Source organism: Bufo bufo, chromosome 6, assembly GCF_905171765.1.
Source record: "Bufo bufo chromosome 6, aBufBuf1.1, whole genome shotgun sequence".
NCBI classification, from domain to species: domain Eukaryota; kingdom Metazoa; phylum Chordata; class Amphibia; order Anura; family Bufonidae; genus Bufo; species Bufo bufo.
Genome location: NC_053394.1, coordinates 177109833 through 177124230, shown reverse-complemented (window position 1 = coordinate 177124230; position 14398 = coordinate 177109833). Strand labels below are relative to the sequence as shown.

The 14398-nt window shown below is 41.4% G+C and overlaps 1 protein-coding gene across 1 annotated transcript in view; it reads right to left on the bottom strand.

Annotated features, from left to right (window-relative positions):
- LOC121003402 (oocyte zinc finger protein XlCOF8.4-like) overlaps positions 1-14398 on the bottom strand; it is a 55054-nt gene that overhangs the window by 25291 nt on the left and 15365 nt on the right. Inside the window, exons 4-6 of the mRNA XM_040435244.1 lie at positions 10549-10678; positions 10134-10225; positions 9911-10022 (exon numbers count right to left, since the gene is read on the bottom strand). Coding sequence (XP_040291178.1) covers positions 9911-10022; positions 10134-10225; positions 10549-10678 — 334 coding nt within the window. The remainder of the gene's footprint in view (positions 1-9910; positions 10023-10133; positions 10226-10548; positions 10679-14398) is intronic.

Below are 14398 nucleotides of genomic sequence, written 5' to 3'. Positions count from 1 at the left end.
TAAATTGACCAGACAAGAGACGAACTGTATGCATATAGACTTAGAATTGGCTCTGTTGGGTAAAGAATCTTTTCACAGATTGTGGACACCTGGGAGGACAGGGGAAGGACCCAAAGTGGAGAGTGAGCTAACCAGAGGAATGCTCCATGTATGTCATAAGGCTACGGCTTTAACCTCTACTCAGGGTAAGATATCTCCACTTGCTCCTATTTCAGTTATTCCCACACTCCTGTTCCCACAAATTAAGTCTCCTTCAGATATTTGGCTAGCACTTTCACACCATAGAATAGGAGACATGAAAAAGTTTCAAACCTCATCCGACTTCTATACTGCCCTCTCAGGTGATCCAGCTCCTGGGAAAGATTTCATCCAAAGAAATGACTTTGAGAGTATCTGTAGACAGTTTTTGACCTCTAAGTTCATCCCAATTCCAGATCCGACGTGGTTGGAGAATTATGTATTATTACCGAGTTTACCCCATAAATGTACCACCCTCATTTATAGACAGATTCTATGCGCAAGAGATTCTAATGTGCCGACATGGGTAGCCGAGTGGGGAAAAGAGCTCCAACTTAAGTTTGATGACGCTGATATTAAGTGGATTCAAAAATCTTTGCATGGCTTCTCCAAGTGTATAAAAATACAGGAAAATTCTGTCAAGACAGCGCTGCGGTGGTATAGAACGCCCGAGTACCTTTTCAAAATCAAGATACTCTCCACTGATCTTTGCTGGAGGTGTACTGCCGCCACTGGCTCCCTATCTCGCATCTGGTGGTCCTGCCCGGCCATCAGACCCTTCTGGGAAGGTATTGAGTCCGCTATTAATGTAATTTGTGCAATGTATTGAGTCCGCTATTAATGTAATTTGTGCAATGACCCTGAAGCTCTCAGCCCAGCTGGTCTTACTCTGGTTACCTACTTTAGACTTTCGTCCGGGGAAAAACAATTTGGCCACACATTCGCTCATGGTCGCAAAGCTTTTGATCCCAGTAAAGTGGAGATCAATTGATCCACCATCACTAGGGATGTGGCGTGACAGGGTCCACCAGATGTGCCAGATGGAAGAATTGATAGGTTGGACGTATCACAGCAGAGACAGATTCTTGAAGCTCTGGCAACCTTGGTTAAACTATAGATCAGGTCTTCTCAACTCTCAGCAATGGGACTCTGAATAAGATTTTTGGTAGGTGGCCATCTTTTTCTCCCCTCCTGCCCGTTCTCTGCCCGGCCCATTATAGAGACCTACTCTGGTGACACACAGTCAATATATATTGGAGGCGTGGCGATCTCCTTGGAGTCATTGCACACCTGACCAGTTAATCTGTCCTTGAGGCTGGTTTTAAAGTCAGTATAAAACTGAGTCTGCTTGTATAGAACCTACCATTAGCCATTTGGCTCCAGGAGAAGTGTATGGTGGGTTCAGCATGCATGTTGGTACTTGCATCCCTGGATCCGATGAAAGCTGTAATGGCACCGGACGGGGTTACAAGCAAAGTGTACTTGGCTTGCATGCTGACCTGCATTCCCTGGATTTTGTGTGGCTGTCATGGCCCATGAACAGGTAGGAACAAGAGTTAGGGACCACTCATGAGACAGCCTTGACGCGGTGAGTGGCTTACTATGCTTTGGCCAAAATATAAACCAATGTCTCATCCAGCATGGAGGGCAGAGTGCTGGATGTAGTGTGCGATCACATTTGCATTTTCCGTTTGTATATGTATTTCGCCATAGCGATCTGCACCTACAGGCAGGTTGTGCTGACCCAACCCCTTATTTTTTTCTTTGTAGTATATATTGGAGGCGTGGCGATCTCCTTGGAGTCATTGCACACCTGACCAGTTAATCTGTCCTTGAGGCTGGTTTTAAAGTCAGTATAAAACTGAGTCTGCTTGTATAGAACCTACCATTAGCCATTTGGCTCCAGGAGAAGTGTATGGTGGGTTCAGCATGCATGTTGGTACTTGCATCCCTGGATCCGATGAAAGCTGTAATGGCACCGGACGGGGTTACAAGCAAAGTGTACTTGGCTTGCATGCTGACCTGCATTCCCTGGATTTTGTGTGGCTGTCATGGCCCATGAACAGGTAGGAACAAGAGTTAGGGACCACTCATGAGACAGCCTTGACGCGGTGAGTGGCTTACTATGCTTTGGCCAAAATATAAACCAATGTCTCATCCAGCATGGAGGGCAGAGTGCTGGATGTAGTGTGCGATCACATTTGCATTTACAGTCAATATATGTTTGTACCATACCTCAGACAATACGAGCAGTCCTACCTCCACTACCGACCTGAGCGGGTTACACAATATACTTAGGGTTGACACAATGTTGGGGCTTTGTTTTTTCTCCTTCCTTTATCGATATGTAACTGTTGTTATGTATATTTGTACTGTAAGATCGATCACTTTAAGGGCCTTTTAGCCCTAGACAAGTGGTGGTCACATCCTAGCTTGTATTGTTAGGCAATGGCTTTGATGCTGTATACCTAAATTGGATTGTGATGTGATACACGCTATATTACGCTTTATACTATGTGACGATCTTTGTTTATTTGATCAATAAAAAGAGATTTCAAACAAAAGGAATATTAGTAAGCCAATTGGGTAAATGGCAACTAGAGAAGAGGATGAATCCGCTTTTAGCTGTAGGTTTGTGGTAAGTATTACATATATATTTGTTTCCTTTTTTAGTAATTTGAATATCTAGAAAATCCACCTTCTCTCTGTTTGTGCCTGATGTAAAGTGTAAATTATATATGTTATTATTTAGTTCTTCCATAAATTGTTGCAGGCTATTCTCATCTTTTCGCCAGATGAAAATGACATCGTCTATGTAGCGCCGCCATAGGACCAGGTCTTCCCCCAGCCTGGGAATTATGATGTCATGTTCCCACTGTGCCAAAAATAAATTGGCATAGCTGGGGGCAAACCTGGTCCCCATGGCAGTGCCCTTTAACTGTAAATAATAATCCTCCTCAAAAAGAAAATAATTATGGTGTAGAATATGATCAACACCTTCCAATATAAAACTTATCTGTTCTGGTTTGAAGGCATTGTCCATATTGAGTTGATTTCTCAAGGCCGCAACTCCCTGTGTATGGTCGATTACAGTATAGAGGGATTGAACATCCAATGTATTTATAATCCATTCTGGATGGACATCCAATTCCTCTAAAACGCTGATAATTTGTGTAGTGTCTTTGGTGTGAGACCTAGTGGTTTTAACCAACGGTTGGAGTAAGGTATCAATATACTGCGACATATTGGCTGTTAGGGAGCCTATTCCTGATATAATAGGACGACCAGGAGGATTTGTTAGATCCTTGTGTACCTTAGGTAAACAGTAAAATATTGGGAGTCTTCCTGGTGTTCCCATAATGAATTTGTAATCCTGGTCGGTTAGGATTCCCTGTCGCAGCCCTCTGTCGCAGTATTCTGACAAAGAAACCCTAACGCTGTAGTGTCCCCTTTTATAAGTTTATATGTAGATTGATCTGACAATTGTTTCATACATTCACTATTATATTGTTCCTTTCCCCAAATAACAATAGCACCTCCCTTGTCCGCGGGGTGGATTATTACATTTTGTTATTTCTGTAGTTCTTGTAGTGCTTTGGTTTCTCCACTGGTCAAACTATTCCTATTGTGTCTTTTTGCTTTTATCTTGTTTAGATCAGTTTCCATGCATTTTTGGAAAGTCATCATCTCAGGGCTGATATCAGCCCTGGGAAATTTTTTTGATTTACCTTCCCAGTGTTTATAGTGACCGGATTTTTCAAAAAGTACTTTTTTAGGCACATTTTCCTAATGAATTTTTGGATATGTATACGTCAAACTTATTTAATTTTGTAGTGGGGGCAAATTTTTATCCCTTATTCAATAAAGTGATCTGATGTAATGTAAGATTAATTTGACTAAGATTGATTATATTGCTTTGATCTGTATCTAATGGTGTCCTCTGTGCTCTGGTTTTCTTCTTCCCTCTTCTTGGTTTTGAGGGATATTCTTTGTGATACTGTTGCTGAGTGTCTTGTGTGTGATTGCCCTGTGCATTGTGCAGATGTGAATCGTGTTTCCTCAAATGTGTCTTTGGGTATACTGGTTTCCTCTGTTCTTGTGGTGAGGTCCTGTGCCTCAGATTGTATGGTGGTCTGTATGGAGTTTGTGCTATTATCCCTTGATCTGGTGATCGTGACTGTCTGTGTCTGATTCTTGGTGGGTGATGTGGTGGAGTCTGATCTAAAAAAGAATATTGTGCCAGGGTTTCATATTGATTTTGGGTAGGTATATTGTATCTATTATGTTCATCGTGTTCATCTTGTGTCTGATCATACATTTCTCTTATTGGGTCTGCCCTGTTAGGTTGGGTTTCATTTAATTTCATGTAAGCCAAATTGGGGAGACATCCATTTCTGATACATTTAGAGAACTCGAACATTTAATGCAAAAACAGTTGAGACAAATCTGGGAAATACGCTCCCTAAAACAATATTTAGCATGTAATAAGATCCCAAGAGGTTTTAATCAAAGTACCCGCACAAGATTTAATGGGAGACAAATTTAATAAAGAATGGGAGGGTATTCTGTTGACACAATCACGTGCATTGGTAGAACTGATTGTGAAAAGGAGATCTGAAATTATGGGAATTTTGTCTGAAAAAATCTCTAAACTCAAAATTGTATTAGATAAATTGCCAAATAACCAGATGTATGATATGTGGCAAGAAAGACTTTGTAGAAGTCTAGATAGAATGGAACAAGAATTTATGTCGAAAAAAATGAAGAAATATAAAAACATATCTAAAACCAAGAGAAATGAAACCCAACCTAACAGGACAGACCCAATAAGAGAAATGTATGATCAGACACAAGATGAACACGATGAACATAATAGATACAATATACCTACTGTGGCAATGTGAACATTGAGGTGTTGTTTCCCCAGGTTCCAGTCCGGGACTTGAGACATGCTCATGTCCAGGGATCCTATTTAATCCTGCTACTGGATCTTGGATGTGGCTCACTCTGGAGAGTCTGTGTGCAGCAGAGGCCTGGGAAGGCTCTGTCTGTGTGGTCTCAGCTGGGCAAGGCTGAGGGACCCCGAGGCTGGGAGATAGCCTGGAGTTGGGGGGACTACTGAGCCCCAATTCCCCACAAGAAACAGTGAACTAGAGACAGTGGGCATACTGTGCTCTGTACAGCCAGGAGGCTGTGGGACATTGGCTGACAAAGCCGCACGAGTTCACAGGGTGTGAACTGTGACCTAGGTGAGTCAGGAAACTCTGTGTTAGTTAGAGCCTAGCCGGGCAAGTGTTTGTTATTTTATGTGGATGTCACATGTGTTCGGTGAAGCTGCGACTTCATGATGACCTATATTGGTTGGAGTGTAAAATAAATGCACTGTTTGGACCTGAAACCTGGTGTCCTAAAGTCGTATCTGTGAGAATGACCCCCGAATAAGAGGCGATCCCTTACACTACCCAAAATCGATATGAAACCCTGGCACAATATTCTTTTTTAGATCAGACTCCACCACATCACCCACCAAGAATCAGACACAGACAGTCACGATCACCAGATCAAGGGATAATAGCACAAACTCCATACAGACCACCATACAATCTGAGGCACAGGACCTCACCACAAGAACAGAGGAAACCAGTATACCCAAAGACACATTTGAGGAAACACGATTCACATCTGCACAATGCACAGGGCAATCACATACAAGACACTCAGCAACAGTATCACAAAGAATATCCCTCAAAACCAAGAAGAGGGAAGAAGAAAACCAGAGCACAGAGGACACCATTAGATACAGATCAAAGCAATATAATCAATCTTAGTCAAATTAATCTTACATCACATCAGATCACTTTATTGAATAAGGGATAAAAATTTGCCCCCACTACAAAATTAAATAAGTTTGACGTATACATAGGCATCCAAAAATTCATTAGGAAAATGTGTCTAAAAAAGTACTTTTTGAAAAATCCGGTCACTATAAACACTGGGGAAATAGGTCCTTTTACACACACTCACCTGAAAGGTAAATCAAAAAATTTCCCAGGGCTGAGATCAGCCCTGAGATGATGACTTTCCAAAAATGCGTGGAAACTGATCTAAACAAGATAAAAGCAAAAAGACACAATAAGAATAGTTTGACCAGTGGAGAAACCAAAGCACTACAAGAACTACAGAAAGAACAAAATGTAATAATCCGCCCCGCGGACAAGGGAGGTGCTATTGTTATTTGGGGAAACGAACAATATAATAGTAAATGTATGAAACAATTGTCAGATCAATCTACATATAAACTTATAAAAGGGGACCCTACAGCGGAATTTAGGGTTTATTAGTCAGAATACTGCGACAGAGGGCTGTGACAGGGAATCCTAACCGACCAGGAGTACAAATTCATTATGGGAACAGCAGGAAGACTCCCAATATTTTACTGTTTACCTAAGGTACACAAGGATCTAACAAATCCTCCTGGTCGTCCTATTATATCAGGAATAGGCTCCCTAACAGCCAATCTGTCGCAGTATATTGATACCTTACTCCAACCGTTGGTTAAAACCACTAGGTCTCACACCAAAGACACTACACAAATTGTCAGCGTTTTAGAGGAATTCGATGTTCATCCGAAATGGATTATAAATACATTGGATGTTCAATCCCTCTATACTGTAATCGACCATACACAGGGAGTTGCGGCCTTGAGAAATCAACTCAATATGGACAATGCCTTCAAACCAGAACAGATAAGTTTTATATTGGAAGGTGTTGATCATATTCTACACCATAATTATTTTCTTTTTGAGGAGGATTATTATTTACAGTTAAAGGGCACCGCCATAGGGACCAGGTTTGCCCCCAGCTATGCCAATTTATTTTTGGCACAGTGGGAACATGACATCATAAGTCCCAGGCTGGGGGAAGACCTGGTCCTATGGCGGCGCTATATAGACAATGTCATTTTCATCTGGCGAAAAGATGAGAATAGCCTGCAACAATTTATGGAAAAACTAAATAACAACATATATAATTTACGCTTTACATCAGGTACAAACAGAGAGAAGGTGGATTTTCTAGATATTCAAATTACTAAAAAAGGAAACAAATATATATGTAATACTTACCACAAACCTACAGCTGAAAGCGGATTCATCCTCTTCTCTAGTTGCCATTTACCCAATTGGCTTACTAATATTCCTTTTGGACAGTTTCGACGTATCAGGAGAAACTGTACGGAAGATGACAAATTTGAAGAAGCCAGCACAATGAAAATGCAGTTTAAAGAAAAATCATACCCAGCTGAGTTATTGGAATCCTTCTTTGAAGAAAAGACAACACAAAAGTCAAGTAAAAATCCTGAGTTTAGAATGATCCTTCCATACAATGCCCAATCTAGACAAGTAACAGGAATTATTAAACGTCATTGGCATCATTTTCTCCATGACAAACTTATTGGCCCTTTACAACCTACAAGTCCCCTTATTACATATACCAAAGCGCCCAATTTAGGCATACAAATAGCACCAACGGTTAAAAGAAAGCACAAAAAAAAATAACTCAACAAAACTGGTTGAAACCTGATGGTTTTTTCAGATGTGGAAGTTGTATGGGTTGTAAGAAAACTAAATTCCCAAAAAAGACAACAGAAATTTCTTCAACCCAGAACTCCTTCTCTATGAACATCAAACATTTTATGACATGTAACTCCTCCAGTGTTGTCTATCTGATCCAATGTCCATGTCCAAAACAATATATTGGCAGAACAAAAAGGCAGCTGAAAATCAGAATCTCGGAACATTTAAATAATATAGCAAAAGGCTGTGAAAACAATGCCCTATCTAAACATTTCAAAGAAGTGCATAATAAAGATTTTAGAGGTCTGTCTTTTTTGGCATTGGAGCAGATAGAACATCACTGGAGAGGAGGCAATCATATTGAAAAAATGTTGAGGCCTGAATCAAGGCAAATTTATGACTTTGGTAGTCTCATACCAATGGGACTCAATGCCGATCTGGAGATATTCGGTTTTCTGTGAAACAATGGGGCGTTCGCTCGTCTACCGACGGAAGATCGCATGTCTGGCTGTTTATCAGCACTGCGATCTTCCCTTGGTGACGAGCGCATGTACCCTTTCCATCTTTCCAATATTCATGCCAATTAAGATGGAATGTATGTGTACGTATGTGTACGGGAAACCAAATTCAACTATGCCTTCAAGGCGAACATGGGGACAAGAATCCACATAGTGGACAAATATAGGTCTGAACCCATTGAGTTTATTATTACACTATATAAATGAAAGTTTTAATGATTTTGTTATGTAGTAGCTAAAATTGCAAAAACCGCAACAAAATCGATAGAGATTATAATAATATAAGCAGACATAAATGAGGTTGAATGCGAATGAGTGTATTATTCTATTATAGAAGTGATATATTGAATTCATTTTCTATGTAGTATGTATAAAGTAAGAAACTGCAACCAATAGCAAAAAAATGCACCATTAAGATAAAAACGCACAATAACCGCAACAAAACCACAGGTAGGAAAAATTAGTATCAAACTGAATGAATGGAAACAACAACCAGTAAGAACAACATATAGATTCCCCATCAAATACAAACTAAAAACAAATATGGGAAATCTGTAAAATGGGAAAATGGCATCTGAAATAATCCATACCGGTTTTTGGAGATAACCAATTAGGGTATAAAAACCCACAATGCAGACAGAAGGGTCATCACCACTGAAGAAGGGGAGAGCTGTCCCCGAAACGCGTTTGGTATTAACTTCAAATTGAGATATGACCCTTATTCTAAAAGAATGGACTTTATCGTGATGACTAACAGTGCACTGTGAATTCTGAAAGCGATCATTGCCCAAAGATAATCGTTTGATCGAGGATCTGGACTAAGAAATATTGGAAGTCCCAGTCCTGTCGGCCTGCTACGTCATCTTCGGAAGCATCAACCAACTTTCAAACACACATGGGACGCCGACTGAGAAACAGCCGGGACGCCGGTGTTCAGCGGGCCTCAGAAAGCTTCACGGTATTGACGAGCAGTCGGGACAAAGAAAGGTAAGCCCACAAATGTGGGTTATCATTACCGGTCATTAAGATTCAGATGACCAGCAAGCAATATTTCATAAAAGGATACAATTATATTCAAAGCGATATCAACAAATTGCTATTCCGGTTACATCACTGATTCCACCACTGTTGTGAGATATCTTTGTCCTCATTGTTGCAATAAAGGATACAATAACGACTTTATATCCATTCTACAATCCAATTAGTAACTGTGGACATGAGTTAGTTGCTGGTTATATGGTACCAATGGTGTGCAATATTTTATGTTGCGAGTCATATTGATATATTGAGCTAGCTGTTGGATATTTGCCGCTATATTGTGCAATATTCCAGTCACCTTACCTTTTATTGATTGTTATTAACATTCTTAATATTTTTATTTTTTATTTTATTTTATCTGTGTGCATATTAAACTCATTGTAGTTCGGACTTGCCCACTGTGTCCCATATGTTTAAGTGTGCCAGTCTTCCAGTATTAGTTATTTGTATGCATTTTTGAAGGGTGAATCAATATTGATCTGAGCACCTTTCCGTGATTGTGAGGAGGTGAGCTATTTATTTTTCAACTCTTATATTATTATATATCAGTTATGGCTGGTACTATTACAGACTAAGAAATATAGAAGTTATGTTGTACTTTGTAAATGAGAGTAAGAGCTTTCTTGTATTTGTTTTGGGGCCCTGTGATTTATCAATCCTCTGCATTCCCCATTATGTTGCTTGACAGAATAAGTACAGATTGTACAGATTGAAAAAGGATAGTATGTCACCCTTTTCACATATCTAATGGTTATTGCTCACCTGTGCCGATATATGTGGGAGCTTCCTCCTCCTTACACTGATAGCTATCTTCCACATACATTTCTTTATCTTCTTTTATAACTTTATCTTTAATAACATCCAGCTCTTCAAACTAATTCCACACATATGTAATAATGTACAAAAAAAAAAAAGACATTCTTTTATGAAACAAAGAACAACTGTAACCACTAACTACAATGGTAAATAAAAAGTGAACAATAACCTGAGGCTGAACAAGATCATATGCAGCATCTGGTGATGGCTCAGCGATGGAAACCTGATAATCCTGTGGTATGTTCTTTATACTTTCTCCAACTGTAAAAAATACACACCAAGTAAAATACATTATTTATATGTGGCGCTCAGTTAATAAATATCTCTTAGTGATCTACAGTGAGGTCACATATGGTGGTCACGATGTGGTTGACAACCGTGTCACCATGCAAGCCAGCATGATATCCTATTAGATGGTTAGAAACTACTGTAATTATTTTTTCAGTGTTCACAATTAATGGGTTGCAAAACAGCAAAAGTGAACACTGAAAAAACAATCGTTTTAGGGTGCTAATAGAATACAGTGGTGGCTTGCAAAGCCTCATGGGTCTCAGCTCGATTACAGCCTCCAAGTGTGGTCTAACCTGAACCCATTGATGCAAGAGGGTGGTGATTCTCCAGCATGACGTCCTTATACAGATACTTGTGTCCTTCTAAATACTCCCACTCCTCCATGGAGAAATAGACAGTGACATCCTGACATCTTATAGGAACCTAGAAAACACAACGACTAAAATTCAGCAGAAAATTATATAAAAATTTAGACTGATCTATGTCCACTTTGATTGGCTGTGCAAGTGTAAACACAACGATACTGTACCCATGGGATAAGATCAAGCGGTGCTACTAAACCTCTAAATATTGGGTATCTGGGTGATGAGCCCTCTTTCTATAATGATGCACACAGGGATGGGTGGTGAGGTCTTGTTCCGAATTGTACATTCCAAAAGGAACAAAAACCAAAGTACAAAAACATAAAGAACGTACACAGTGCAAAAGGTAAATATAGAGCAATAGTACAAGATGTTATTGAGATTTTTGGTAGTGATAGAAACCCAAATAACATAGAGAAAGTGAAATGGGGGACACACTGTGTGGCTGAATTGTGATAACTAAATGCAACTTTCATTTGATATATTTAAAATGTCTGGCCTTTCAAATCTTTCCTTGTGTAGTAACAGTTAGGCTACTTTCACACTAGCGTTCGGGGCTCCGCTTGTGAGCTCCGTTTGAAGGGGCTCACAAGCGGCCCCGAACGCATCCGTCCAGCCCTAATGCATTCTGAGTGGACGCGGATCCGCTCAGAATGCATCAGTCTGGCGGCGTTCAGCCTCCGCTCCGCTCAGCAGGCGGACACCTGAACGCTGCTTGCAGCGTTCGGGTGTCCGCCTGGCCGTGCGGAGGCAAACGGATCCGTCCAGACTTACAATGTAAGTCAATGGGGACGGATCCGTTTGAAGATGACACAATATGGCTCAATCTTCAAACGGATCCGTCCCCCATTGACTTTCAATGTAAAGTCTGGACGGATCCGTCTGAACAACTTTCACACTTAGAATTTTTTCTAAGCTATAATGCAGACGGATCCGTTCTGAACGGATCCAAACGTCTGCATTATAGGAGCGGATCCGTCTGTGCAGACATCAGACGGATCCGCTCTGAACGCTAGTGTGAAAGTAGCCTTAAAGGGGTTTTCTAAGATTTTTTTAAAATTTTGAATTAATGACCTATTCTCAGGATAGGTCACCAATATCAGACCACTGGGGTGGATCAACACTCATCATCTCCCTGATCAGCTGTTTTGGGCAGTCACTAGTCCCAGAAACGAAACAGTGGACGGAGCAGGAAGCAGAAGGCTCCATCCACTATCTAGTTTTCAGCACCGACATACTGCAGTATTCACACTAACGCTGGGTTCACACCAGAGCGTACTGAACGTACGCTCTGTATGCGCGATTGTACGGGCATTTACAATCGCGCCGCGGAGACAAGCGAACGCCCATTGTCGCGCGTTCCCGGAAGTCTATGTACGGGAACGCGCGACACTACGCCCCAAAGAAGCTCCTGAACTTCTTGGGGCGTTCTACATCGCGATCGTACACGCTGTAAAACGCTCAGATGAGAACCATGCCGATAGGGAAGCATTGGTTTCTCCTTGTTGAGCGTTTTACAGCGCGTAGGAACGCGCTGTAAAACGCTCAGGTCTGAACCGGCTGTCAGCTGCAGTACCCCAGCAAGGCCACTACACACTGGCACAGCCTTCAGCTTCTGCCTCTGTCCACGATTTTGTTTCTGGTGCCTGCCCAACAACTGATCGGTGAGGGTGCCAGGTGTCAGCCACACACAATCTGATATTGATGACATATCCTTAGAAAAGGATAAGTAAGGAAAACCCAAATAATAACAGAGACTTGCTCAGTTAACTCTATGGGGTAGATTTATCAAAACTGGTGTAAGCAAAAAATGGCTTAGTTGCCCATGGCAGTTTTCCTTTACACCAGTTTTGAAAAATCTCCCTCTATATGTCACAGATAAAAAAAAGTAATTGATGACCATTCAAATTGTGCACCCTCCAGCAATATGCCAAATACTGAAATTTTTACAAAATTGCCGGAGTGCTAAAAAGAAGTAAATAGAAATTAGAAATACATGTCAATAATTTGCTAACAAACAAAACAAATGAGATGGAAAACAAATTCAGCACTGTTGCTGAGTAATTCATTTCTAAATAGAAATGGATGAGACAAAATATAAACCAATGTCTCATCCAGCATGGAGGGCAGAGTGCTGGATGCAGTGTGCGATCACATTTGCATTTTCCGTTTGTATATGTATTTTGCCATAGTGATCTGCACCTGCAGGCAGGTTGTGCTGACTCAACCCCCCACTTTTTTTCTTTGTAGCATATATTGGAGGCGTGGCGATCTCTTTTGAGTCAAGCACACCTGACCAGTCAATCTGTCCTGGAGGCTGGTTTTAAAGTCAGTATAAAACTGAGTCTGCTTATATAGAACCTACCATTAGCCATCTGGCTCCAGGAGAAGTATATGGTGGGTTCAGCATGCATGTTGGTACTTGCATCCCTGGATCCGATGAAAGCTGTAATGGCACCGGACGGGGTTACAAGCAAAGTGTACTTGGCTTGCATGCTGACCTGCATTCCCTGGATTTTATGTGGCTGTCATGGCCCATGAACAGGTAGGAACAAGAGTTAGGGACCACTCAATTGAGACAACCTTGACGCGGTGAGTGGCTTACTATGCTTTGGCCAAAATATAAACCAATGTCTCATCCAGCATGGAGGGCAGAGTGCTGGATGCAGTGTGCAAACCTATAGTATTACCAACAAAACTGTGTGGTATGTTAACAAGCTATTTGATATCCCTGCCCACCGTATGTGGAAGTGGTTTCACCTGCATGTGGACCCTTAACAGTAAAACAACAGCCATCTTCAGTAAGAATTACAATAGCCCTTTTTTGATAGTTCTCTCGTACCTAGCTACTAACGCTACTTTCACACTTGCGTTTGGGGTTCCGCTTGTGAGATCCGTTTGAGGGCTCTCACAAGCGGCCCCAAACTGATCCGTTCATCCCCAATGCATTCTGAATGGATAAGGATCCGCTCAGAATGCATCAGTTTGGCTCCGTTCCGCCTCCATTCCATTCTGGAGGTGGACACCAAAACGCAGTTTGCAGCGTTTTGATGTCCGCCTGGCTGTGCGGAGCCAAACGGATCCGTCCTGACTTACAATGCAAGTCAATCGGGACGGATCCGTTTGACGTTGACACAATATGGTGCAATTGCAAACGGATCTGTCCCCCATTGACTTTCAATGTAAAGTCAGGAGTCCTTATTAATATACCATCGGATCTGAGTTTTCTCCAATCCGATGGTATATTTTAACTTGAAGCATCCCCATCACCATGGGAACACCTCTATGTTAAAATCTACCATCGGATTTGAGTTAGATCATGAAAACTCAAATCCGACAGTATATTCTAACACAGAGGCGTTCCTTTGGGGACGCTTCAAGTTATAATATACTAAGAACTGTGTACATAACTGCCCCCTGCTGCCTGGCAGCACCCGATCTCTTACAGGGGGCTGAGATCTGCACAATTAACCCCTCAGGTGCCGCATCGGGCGCATCGCACAGACCTGTCACTTACCAGTAGGAGGAGCGCCGCCCGGCCACAGACAGCGCAGGTAAGTATAAGCTAAGTAATTAGTGCAGAAATTAGTATGCTTAGCCCTATTGAGGCGTCTGAGGTGCCTAATATGATCATTTAAATCGGAATTCTAGGGCCAAGGGTACAATTCATGACATATATATATATATATATATATACACACCGGCGTGCACCATAATTATAACGTATATAACTACTGACATTGTTAACCATGGCAGCCAGGACTGCAGTAGCGTTCTGGCT